General features: G+C 44.5%; 1 protein-coding gene across 3 annotated transcripts in view; it reads left to right on the top strand.

Annotated features, from left to right (window-relative positions):
* dym (dymeclin) overlaps nt 1-12432 on the top strand; it is a 94596-nt gene that overhangs the window by 31099 nt on the left and 51065 nt on the right. For all 3 annotated transcript variants that reach the window (XM_035391109.1, XM_035391112.1, XM_035391111.1), the window contains exons 9-11: nt 4713-4898; nt 5502-5680; nt 7844-7969. In XM_035391109.1, the coding sequence (XP_035247000.1) occupies nt 4713-4898; nt 5502-5680; nt 7844-7969 (491 nt within the window). The remainder of the gene's footprint in view (nt 1-4712; nt 4899-5501; nt 5681-7843; nt 7970-12432) is intronic.

The raw sequence follows: 12432 nt of genomic DNA on the forward strand, positions 1-12432 counted from the left end.
AGAACTTCAGGAAGTCAGTTGTAGCATGAATGAAGAATCAATGCTGTCCAGCACAGTTCTTCTGCAAGCTTGGGCTTCAGGATGAACCAGTCTGTGCTGCCAGGAAGCTCGGTCTAATTTTGTTGTTTTTTTTTTCATCATCGAGTCTGGGGTGGCAGACTGGAGGGAGGTGGTGGCACTTGTCACACTTCCTCTGAGGAGAGCTAGATGAGCAGACGCGGGGGCGGAGCAGGAAGTGGCGCTGGAGAGGACCGCGCGGCCGGAGTCGGACTCGCGCCGCGTGTGCGAGAGAGAGAGAGAGAGAGAGAGAGTTCCACCCCGAGCTGAGAACAGACTCGGCTAATGACACATGGGAGCGGCAGGCAGGCACTCCGCCGTCTGCCTGGAGATTAGGACAATTAATATGATGCTCCAGTCCGCGGGGCCAGCATTACTGATCTCCTGTGTCTGCGCAGACCAACGGGTCGGCCTCTCTCCGGACTGGCCTTCGGCTGGGCCACACTCGTGCGACAGCAGGCAAGACCAGGGCGCCTGTCCACATAACCCCCCCCCGAGAGTAGCAGCCATTTGCTAAAATCCTTGTTTGCGTTCACTTCATGGGTTTCTTCATTCAAAAAGGGTTTGAATCTAGCAGCTCTTTTACTTGATTATGATTGTGAATGTGTTTTCAATCAAAAGTAACAATGTGGTAACTCTCAAAGTAATTCTTTCAATAGTAGTCATCTACTGATTCCCTTTTGCTAATAAATAATGATTTTATTGATTTCTAGCTCTGTACCCAACATGTTAATGTCTAGCAGTGTTGCTGTACATTGTATCTTAGTTATCATTGAATCCTCAATAACAAGCTATATTATACCCACAATAATTTAAAGTACGTATGAGGGGCATTCTGTGTTGTTGTTGTGTTGGACAACTTATCATTGTAAAGTTCTTGGATTGACTATGGACTGACGTTTCAGTAATTTGTGAAGCTCTTGTGAATACTAAACTTAACCCCACTTTTGAAAGCTTTACAAAAAATTAAAATCAAATCAAATCGAATTTATTTGTAACACACATTTTACTGTCATTTGCTACAATATGGACTGCGACCTAAGCCCCCCCCCCACCAAAAAAAAAGAGCAAGCCTTGGGTGATGGTGCCAAGGAAAAACTCCCTAGATGGGACAGATGGGAGGAATTCTTGGGACGAACCCTACCAGACCAATGGGTCAAGTAGCAGCCTTTTATAAAAAAGAGGGAAAAACCCAAATAAGGTTCAAATTGACAGTGGTGTGAGGTTCTAGCAGATTGCTATGAAATTTAAAGTTCAAGGCAGCCAGACTTGATTTCGTCATTTGGAACAGCATTGCAGTCTTGTGCGTCAGCCCATCCAGTTCTGTCTCCAAGAAGCCTGAAAAATCAGCGTCCGGGATTCTTGCCCCGCATAGTTTGAATATCTGTCGGAGCCCTGTTGTAATACTTGAACTTGTTCCAAATGGCAACTATTAATAATCAACCAGATACGGCTCCAGCCAGCACGGACGGGGTCGGGGGCCCCCGTGTTTGCGGTGCGCGTGAGAGGTGGGAGTGTGTCATTATTGGCGGAGTGTTTATTTATTGACTGCTCACCACGGCATGCTGCGTACATATTTGTCATCATTTCGCCACACGTGTCTGCGAAGCTTTGGACACAAGCCATGATAACTTCATTAATTAGTTTTTTTTTTTCCCCAACGTGAAAAAGAGCATGAATAAACCTACCACCCGTCTGTACTTGCTTCCCACATTCCCCCAATGGCTGAGCATACCATCGGTGAAAAAGCCTGAATGCTCACCAGTACAGACAATGACATGCATACCTGGCAACCCCCAAATCACGTTTGTGTTTCCGTCACTTCATCTAGCAAAGCTAACGTTGCTTCTGCAGCCATGCACAGAGCTAGCAGAGTTAGCACGAAACCTGGAGGTTTTGTCTAATATTCTTGTACTGGGTGCACAGAGATGAAATTAACTATGGGTAAGATGGCCAAGAAGCAGATTTCTCAAAAGGTTGGCCTATCCATTTAAGGAGGAATCTGTGCTGGGAAGTAGTACCATGTTGGTTAATAGAGTATCTGAAAGTAAAATGTGTGGGACTGGTATCACTGCTTATCCACCCTAGTCCCTTCCACTCAAGTTGGGAGCAGTACTTCCCATGCACCCTGCCAGACAGCCATGCTACATGCAATGTAATGTGATGTGGAGTTCTGATGGTTCACCTCAGAGAGAATTCTCCAGGCCTATTTGTAGTTCTATCCCCAGGGATTTTATGTTTGCATAATTAATGACACTGTAAGATGGCCACTACAGGTGGCCGGATAGCCCCATGAAGCTTGTGGGTTCTTGCCATTCGGTGGGTTGAAGGCCTTAGTTGATGAGTCTGAGGCACTGTCAGGACACTGCGTGCCAGAAGAGTGGCCTGTGCTCTAATGTAACCTTTTATGTAATGCCCAGCCGGTCAAAAAAAGAAAAAAGAGGAAAATAAGCAGCAACAATATTGCATTATTGTTTTGGGTGGGGAAGCCGGCTAGACGGATAACAAACAGAAGTGAGGTAAGAAGGGGCCCTGTGGGGGAAAAGGCCGAGTCACTCAGGAAGTGGTGATGCCAAGGCTCTGAGCCGAGAGCCTCGGTCTAGCCATGCTGGTGCCAGCGATGAGCAGGGGTCAGTCACAAGATCTGCTTATCTTAACCGGGCCTGTCAGCCGTTCTGTCCGCTACTGTTGGACGCCGCCGTGGGAATTAGGGATTGTGCTGGGACAGCAGGGTGGGCCGGCCGCGGGACGGACCGCTGCCTCGTCTGTTTGGCAGCGGCGGACCCAGGATTCGCCGTGGGGCGGGGGACGGAGCCACGGCCTGTGGGTTTTATTTATTTTATTTATTTTTGTTTTGCTGCTGTTGTTTGTCTGACCGTAATCGCTGAGATAAGAGGCCGTGTCCCGCCGCACGTCATTACGGATGCCGACGGCTGCTCCTCTGCGTCTCTGTGTCTGTCTGCCGCTCCTCTGCCTGTCGCTCCTCTGCGTCTCTGTGTCTGCCTGTCGCTCCTCTGCGTCTCTGTGTCTGCCTGTCGCCCCTCTGTGTCTCTGTGTCTGCCTGTCGCCCCTCTGCCTGCCGCCCCTCTGTGTCTCTGTGTCTGCCTGTCACCCCAGCCGGTCGCGTTAAAGCGCAGACAGAGATAGAGCTGCTTCCCTCCGCCTGGCTAAACGGCCCATTCTGCTGCCCTGTGAGCGGACTGAGCAAGCATTGCGTCCCAGCCCCTCAGGAGGGCCGAATAGCTGCGAGGAATACACAGGCGGGCGATTTGTGCGGATGTATTCATGCAGGCGCTTAACGGAAACAAAGGGATTGCCACAGATGTTCAATGGGCACATTATGATTAGAACATAAACTGTAACTGATTTTCCACTGAAAGGCTAATGGGGAAATGGATATTAAATAACTCCGGGGTTCCCAGGGGCTCCGTTAGTCCTTAATGGATGACGCCGTTGTCCAGTTAAACAATTTGATGTTATTTCTTCAGAGCGAAACTGTGTGTGGAGCTCAGGGTACTCCTGGTCTGTGGGGGTTGGTTTAAAGAGGAACTCAACACATTATATATGGTTTAATATGTTTTCTTTGTCCTTATTGTAGTACAAATGCAATTGCACATACTATTTTTGCAGGTGTAAGAATTATTTGAGATGAAACTTAAGAGCAGGCGTTTTGCCTTGCAACTTCCTGTTCAGTTTATTGAAGCTGCAAATCTCCGTTTGCAGTGCAGCGTAATGATTTGGGAGCTGGGGCCTCTATCACAAAGCAGGATTACTGTTAGCTGGGCCCTGTTTCACAAAATTAGGTTTACTGAGTTAGCTGGATAACTGCGCTGAGTAAAACTCAGAACAGCTATTTTTATTTCAGTCCATATTCCATATTGGAGAACCCAGAGTTCTGGGTTCTACTTGGTGCAGTTATTCAGCTAACTCTGTAATCCTGCTTTGTGAAACAGGCCCTTGGGCTTGCAACTCCAAGGCTGTAGGGTTTGATTCCCAGGTGAGGTACTGGTGTCATACTTGTAAGCAAGATACTTAACCTTTCTGTAATTATCCTGCTGTGCTAAAGGAATTTTATTTAAAAATTATATTAAAAGAACAAGCTGTGTAAGTAGTCACTTTGGATAAGATTTTAACTAAATGCTTAAAATTTGAACATGAAAACGGTAACTTTCATCCATTTCTTTCTCTTGTATAAAGCACAGTTACATGCCTGATAGTGCCAAGCTGGCAATGTACATAGTAGTGATGGAAACATGCTGTCCAAATATCTTGACACGTCTTGTTAGTTTATAATGCTTTTTAATAAATGTCTTTAATAAAGCATATATGCTGAACTAAGTATAAAATCACTTGTTCATTGTGACCTCTTGCCACTAGAGACAGGCCTCAGAGAGAGATGGAAATTCCACTCTTTCCACCGTAATGCTGTTTGCATTTTGAGGGATTACATTATCCAATGTGCTGGGATTTTTTTTTCTTCAAGAAATGATATTTTTAAATTGTGGGATGTACGCGCAGTATCAACAAAAACAGTTTAAAGTAACCGCAAATGCTTATAATAGTTCTGCGCAGTATTTTTAATTTGGCTTTAGTGTCAGTGTCAGTGAAGCCCCCCCCCCCCCCCTCACTACCTGTGGTTTTGCCCTGTTTTCCAGGTGGGCTGTGGACTGTGTTTACGCTGGGCGGGGCCGGGAGCAAGCCAAACCCGGACCAAGAGCAGCAGCCGCTGCCGCTGTCCAATCAGAGCCTTTTGCTTCTGCTGGTGCTGGCCAACCTGACAGATGGGCCGGACTGCCCCAACCCCTACAGACAGGCCATCACTTCCTTTAAGAACACGCAGGGTGGGTGGCTGGGGGTCAGGAGTTCCCGCTAACGCCGCTGTCCTTTCCCCGCTCTGTTTACGCGTGGCTTTCTCTGCCGCGTATCTCAGAGTTGTTTATTGTTCTGAAGTATTTAGCGGAGTGTTTAAAATAGATCACGAAGTAAATCCGAGGTGTGTCGAGCTGGCAGCGCAGTTTAAAACAAAGAAGGCGTGGGAGAAGAATTCCAGTCATCCCTGTGCGGAAGAAAGAGGCTTTCAAATGTCCTGCGTTTGACCTTCGTGTAGTGCTTCTGCAAAAGCTTTTTTGTTTTAAGTATTGTCTTTATTGCAGGAAAATTACTTTTACAATAGTTAATGGTTCTAAAGAGATCTGCATTCCCTTTAGTCCTTACAGCAGTGATCTCCAACTCTGGTCTGGAGAGCCGCAGCGTATGCTGCCTTTTGTTGCTTGACTGTTTCTTGGGTCTCGGCTGTTGATTTGAGGGTAGAAGTAAAAAACCAGCAGACCCTGTGGCTCTCCAGGACCAGCACTAGGGACCCCTGACCTCTATACCAGTACGTGTTTTCTGTCACCATGGTGATGCAGGAGTTGATGTTGTGACCGGCTCTCGGTGCTTTTCAGATACATCCTCCATCCCATCGCCACACCCTCACACCTTCCAGATCAACTTCAACAGCCTGTACACGGCCCTGTGCGACCAGCAACGGTCGGACCAGGCCACCCTGCTGCTCTACACGCTGCTGCACCAAAACACCAACGTGCGCACGTACATGCTGTCGCGCACCGACATGGAGAACCTGGTGAGTGAGCGTGCGCACCCTTCCTCCCCGTCATAAACGTGTCTATGGGAGGGGGTATTTTAACACTTCTGTTCTCATTTTCCTCCTACAGCAATGTTCCTGCAGGAGGCTGTTGACTGTTGTATTAATCACGTCTTTTTACATGAACCGTCCCACCCCGTCACCCCCCGCCCCAGTTTAGGAAAAGAAACGCCTACTATAGATGATAAAAACACACAGTGGGCAGACAACAGCACACTGCATTACCACTCCATAACTGAGGATGGCTAATACAGCGCCATGAGGAAACATAACCACGTTGAAATTGCTTTGATACAGGGAAATGACAGGGGAAAATCCCATTGGAAGAGATGCAGCTCTCAAAGCAGCACAAGCAAATAATGGGTTGTGTAACTTTGGGGAAAAAACTGGAGCTGGACATTTTCTTAATATGGCTGTAGCACATCCGGACCGCTAGCTACTTTTGACATTTTCCCATAGGGTTTTATAGAAGATGGCACAAACCTGGCCAGGGCTCTCTTAGTTGTGAAAGGTGGGCACTGTCGTCTGTGCCCTGATGGTATACTGTAAGTCTTGACTGGCCATTTTGAGGTTGTGTAGGGTCAGACATGATACCCTCTCCCTTCTTGCATGTTTCTTGTATACTGTATGTCCCTGACATTGCAGTTTTATTCCCTCTTTGTGCCATTTTGTAATTTTTTTTTCAGTCAGGTGTCACTGCAGTCTTCCATCTTGGATTGGAGTCTCTGGACCCCAGGGCACAAGATTAATTTATGCTATACCGTGCCCATTATCATGAACCCTTTTTCTGATGTAGCCTTGGTTAAACATTGTAAAACTTGAAGTAGTTGCATGAACATGAATTCCTCCTGTGGCAGAAACTGGGGATTAAAAGTAACCATTATCACATGGAGTGCTGGGTATAGCACTGAGGGCTAACATCCCTGGGCCAGGCGCCGTGGGCTAACATCCCTGGGCCAGGCACCGTGGGCTAACATCCCTGGGCCAAGCACCGTGGGCTAACATCCCTGGGCCAGGCACCGTGGGCTAACATCCCAGGGCCAGGCACCGTGGGCTAACATCCCTGGGCCAGGCACCGTGGGCTAGCATCCCTGGGCCAGGCACCGTGGGCTAACATCCCTGGGCCAGGCACTGTGGGCTAACATCCCTGGGCCAGGCACCATGGGCTAACATCCCTGGGCCAGGCACCATGGGCTAACATCCCTGGGCCAGGCACTGTGGGCTAACATCCCTGGGCCAGGCACTGTGGGCTAACATCCCTGGGCCAGATGCCGTGGGCTAACAGTGCCAGGCCTAAACTGCAAGCTCATTTCTACTTTTCTCTTAAGATTCTGAGCCATGGCTGGGCTTGGACCCAAAGAAGGTGCACTTTTATTCAGGGTAATGTTAGCCATCCTCTTTGTCTTGGGCGCTCATTGTTTTTCTCTGACATAGTGGGAAATGGCGGACAGCTGGCACTTTATCTGGCCCTGCGCATTGGAAGATAGAATCTTATCAGGTTTTAAGTGCATTATGGGTCGCGTCTGCAGCCTCCCCCTGAGCCGTGTGCTCTAAGGCCCACCTGTGCTGGAGGATCAGTTCCGTTTGGCTCTTCAAAGCCTCTCTCCTGTGCATCAGTGGCAGGACGAGGCCACAAATGCTCTCTCTCTGGCCCCGTCCAGCCAATGTCTATTTTCGAGGAGGGGAAAAAAAGAGAAATGGAAATTAAAAGCGGAACAATGGGGTCCTGTGTGCATTGACGCGGCCTGGCTCCTCCGCGCTGGAGTTGCAGACAGAGTGTGTGTCGCTGCTCGCCCCGCGCGGCCTGCCTGCGGTTAGCCTGCGAGGGGCTGGTCCGCCGCGCGGCCCGCCCGCCAACAGAGCGGCAGACAAAAGCGTCTGCATATTTGGAATGGCACGATTTCACAACAGCGCCTGATGAAATGGTGCTGAAACCGTCCCAACACACTCGTACATGCGCACGCATACGCATGGTACACTTAAGCACACTGACATGCTAAAAAAATGTTTTGACTCACACACGCTCACTCACGCACACGCACATACACACACACACACACAATAGTCCAGTTGTCTTTTTGGCCTTACGTAAAAGCTAAGCAAGCAACTGTTATTTATCCCTCTCTATCCTGTCCCTTGCAGGTCATGCCTATCCTGGAAATCCTGTATCACGTGGAGGACAGGAACTCCCACCATGTCTACATGGCCCTCATCATCCTCCTCATCCTCACTGAGGATGACACCTTCAATCGCTCCATTCATGAAGTGGTGAGTGTTCATGTGCAGTTCTTTCCTAAGTCCAGTGATAAGAGGCTACTGAAAAGAATGCTTGACCTGCTAGAGGGGCTCAGTCAGTAAAAGCATTGATTATGAGGGCACGGCAGCCCCTGTAGCTGACACCGCACCAGTTCAAGCCTCCTCTATGTCTAGTTGTCTACAGAGGTAGTACACAATTGACCTTGTTCTCGTAAGTTGTACTGTGGGTTTATGTATAAGGTGACCGGGGTTCTTACTGATGCCCTGCAAGGCATCCACAGTATAATCATTGTATAGACATTGTTAGTGACCAATGCCTCTCTTCTGTTACACACCAGCTCACTTATTTACTGTGTGGCCTGCAATGTTGAAAATAATCACTAGTAAGTCATTTTGTCACATCCTCCATTGACATAATTTACAGATGGGTACATGTTTTTTTTGGTCACCTGGTATTAATTTCCCACTAGAATACACTCCAAAAACCCTTCTAACTAATAAGGACAGATAACTTAAATTATGTATTATTTAACCTATTTTAAATAAAAATAAAGCCCTATACCCTTTATTTCTGGAACAGATTTTTACTTAGTTTGCTCAAAAAACAGTTTTTCTGGAAATATTTCCAGCAATGGTTATCACATTGCTTTGTTTATTTGGAGCGTGGTATAGGACTGATTTACACATGTACAAACCTGAATTGGCTATGGTAAGCTATATTGCACATTAAGATATTTACCGTGTTACATTTATCAAGTGTTATGGTTATGGCAACTTTCTCCTATGTTAAAACTCGGCAGATGTGGCATAAATAACCCAATTGCCCTATAAAGACACAAAACCCCATAATCCATTTCAATGCAGGAAAAACCCTACATACTATACAGGAAGCTAAATGCTGTTTCTGGTGGTGCCATGTTTGGATACCTGCCCATAAAGAAGTTGTGAAGAGAAGCCGTGTTTCATAACCAGGGCCTTGGAAACCTCCCCCCTTTATTACTGCATTAATTATTTCATTCATAAGCCTTTCACGCTCTCCAGCACAAAGTCTGACAGCCTTTTTATTTTTTGTTGTTGTGTAAGCCCCTTGGCCCGGCACCAAGCATTCCACGTATTTTCCACACATCCGTTCACAGCAAAAGAGGAAGCTTTTGAAGGGACATCCATTTACAGTCTGTTCTCCTGTGTCTTGTTGGAGATTCAAGATGGCTTTTTTGAGCCGCAGAAGAATGTTTATTTTCCATTCTTATTCTCGGCCTGCAGCAGCAGCAGTTTCGTTTCTGGGAACGAGAGGGTCTGTATGAGCATACAGGTATCAGCTAGTGATATGTACCCACCACCAATCACACAACATTAAAGAAGGGTACTGTACACAGGAATTATAAAGTACAACTGTCCAGTTCTTGAAGTTAATGTACAGTATGCCATTCCTGAACTTGGCTGTTAAATCTGGTTACCTTTTTCTTTTGTACAATATACAAAATGTCTGCTTGCTCACGTTATTCTTCCACATTACCTCAGAGTTTAAGCAAATTATTGTTTTATTCCATCATGCTTCGGAGATTTGAATGTCAGTCCAAAGCACGCTGAAATGTAGGAATCATTTGTCTGATGTTTTACATCCCTGGATATCAAACTGAGGCGGATTACACTTTTTATTTTGGCATTTGAGAGTAGATTTAGCGCTATGCCAATTGATTCATTTTTCCGTAATGGCCCTGAGGCCATTCTGGAAGAAAATGAGGGTGCCGTGCTATACCTCACTCAGTGTCGTTATGGTGGGAGTTGTCACCACAGTTCAGCTGGATAAATGGGGGGTTAGTAGTCTTATGGGGGCCAGCCGATGTAGCATACACTTTAACTGCCATTTCTGACATTTCTACATGGTAGAAATCTGTGGCTCACTCCCTTCATTTGTTTTAGACCATGTTTTGTGTTTGACATTTGCGTGATAGATAGAATGTGCATAATATAGGCCTGCTGTAATTGAAAATGTTACTTCCTACTCATGCTGTATTAGTAAAGAATAACTACAGTGTTTTGTCTTGCATTTATGATGCTGATAAATTGTTTAAGAATTTTAATGTAGCTGCTACATTTTGTGTGTGTACTTGGCTATAGAGTATTCTGTTATGTACTCTTATCGTTTTGCATCCTGTAGGAGCCAAACGATAGCTTACTATAGTTCTGCAATGTACTTTAAGTTGAGGTTCGTAAGCCTTATAGGCGTTATAGCAAATACACTGCACTGTAAAATACATTTACTTCAGCATCCAAACGTGATTTGCGCTTCACTGGGTTATATGTTTTGGTTTCCCCTGAAAACCGATTCACTACATTTATTTCAAACGAAAGTGCCAGTCTGGTGGGAGATGATATTAAGACCTGCTCATAATTTCCCAGGCAGAATTGTACTGATTTGGATGTGCTTTCGTTGTAATAATGTGAACTCTGTTCAGTTCTGAATGTTCAGACAGAGGAACTAGAAAAAAAAGAAAAAGAAACAGAGCATAGCATTACGTGGCATGTGGATGTTTTTTTATAGCAGCTCTTACATGGTTCATGTTTTGTCTGCCAGGCACTATTCTTGTCATCGAGTGCTTAGCAGCCATGTCACTGTGACATAGTTTAGTTCAGCACTGTATAAATTGACTTGACAAGACAATCATTACCTTGGCTGGAGGTAAGAATCCAAACGGTGTTATTTCCCCCATAACCCAAGCACAATGAGTGTGCTGATGCCTGGCCGTGCTCAACATAAACAGATCGCTCTGCTCTTTTTCCTGTACCCATATGAAATTCCTTTAGTTTGAACCGATAACTTGTTTTGAGAAGCTTCCCCTTCTCTGTGCAACTAGTCTAAAGTGAGTTTGCTAGAAGAGGAAAAAAATAAATCTTTTTGTACTTACGGTGATGCACTGAAATGCAGCTGTCACCTATTGATGACATTTCTTGCAGAATTTAATTAAGCAATAGATCTTGTTTTGTCCACAGAGCAAGACAAATTAAATAATTGAATTTCCTGCTGTTTCCACACTATTGACATGGTGTACCAATAAAAGTTGCTTAATATCTCATCAACATAGCAGTATCAATACTGGCATTTTTGCAAGAGATCCACAGCTGCCTGGAATTATTGCACAGCAGTGAAATTAGAACTTCCTGTTAGTACCACAGAAAATGGTACCGGGGAAGGACATTGGCTCCAACACACAGTACAGTAGGCTTGCAGTAAGCTTCCTCTCAGTGCTTTCACACAGACATGGAACAAGAGCTGCAAAGGCCATTTGTTCTATGATGCAAACCTCCATAGTCTGTCTCTTATGGATTCCTTTTATAAGAAAATTATCTGCCAGAATCTTAGGAAAATACCTGAGACAAGACTTAAAGTATGCTCAAAAACAATGCAAAAAATTTTGTATTAAATGATTAACTGATTTAATTATTATTGTAATAAATTCCTCTAAAGTATTTGCAGAAACACATTTGAGACTGTGATCAATGAGATGTTCAACTTTAACTTCAAAACCTGTAATATTTAACTACCCAGCGCTAAACATAACCAATGCTAAACATAATTACTCACTTATTGTGTACATTAAGTACGACTTCTCTGAAACACAGTTTTCAACTGTTACATGCCTAACATTGCTTTTAAATGTAGGAGTGCAGGGAAATATTATTTATTCCATAAACATCAACACATTCATATTTAATATTGGAATGCATTTTGAGTGCATCCCTGAATGAAAATACTGTGTATTCAAACGTACAGCAAGACAACAGGTTCACAAATATACTTAAATACTTTAAAGATGTTTCCATTTATATTCAAGTACAGTATTTTCTAATACGTTATTTTCAAAGAATATTTAAAAATAAATATATACTGCACATTTGACCCAGATCATGTAGTAGTATTTGAAAACATTTGAGTTTTTATTAAAGCTGTTAGCAATATCCAACCAACATACAGGAAACCGATAGATAACAGCTAAACTGCTGAGGTGTATACATTATGATAAATTTAGTTTCATCTTTGGCTTGGATTTTAACTTTGTCTCATAACTCTTCTTTAACAGTTTGTTTTGTTTGGGAAAATAAATTCTGTCTGACCTGTTAAATTTATTAGGTGAGCTGCCAAACCAAGCTCTTATGGACATCAGTTAAAACGAATGGAATTCATTTTAGTATATGAAAATGTAGTAACAGTATAAACCATATAAAAATATAAGTTCTAAGAAGGCCTGACAGTTTTCGAAGTAATTCTTCTTGCTTTCAAACTCAAAATTATGCTGTGTAGAATTTAAGATCTTAAAGAATTTAAGTACAAAAACTGAATTTTGTTTTTTTTTTTTTTTTTAAGTTTATTCCTCCCCCCCTCCACTTCCCTAAACCCTTTGCCCTCTGCCCTCTGCCCCCCGCCCCCCAAGGACAGCTGAACAAAAAATGGTTGGGAAAAATTATTTTTTAAA

Source organism: Anguilla anguilla, chromosome 14, assembly GCF_013347855.1.
Source record: "Anguilla anguilla isolate fAngAng1 chromosome 14, fAngAng1.pri, whole genome shotgun sequence".
Lineage (NCBI taxonomy): Eukaryota > Metazoa > Chordata > Actinopteri > Anguilliformes > Anguillidae > Anguilla > Anguilla anguilla.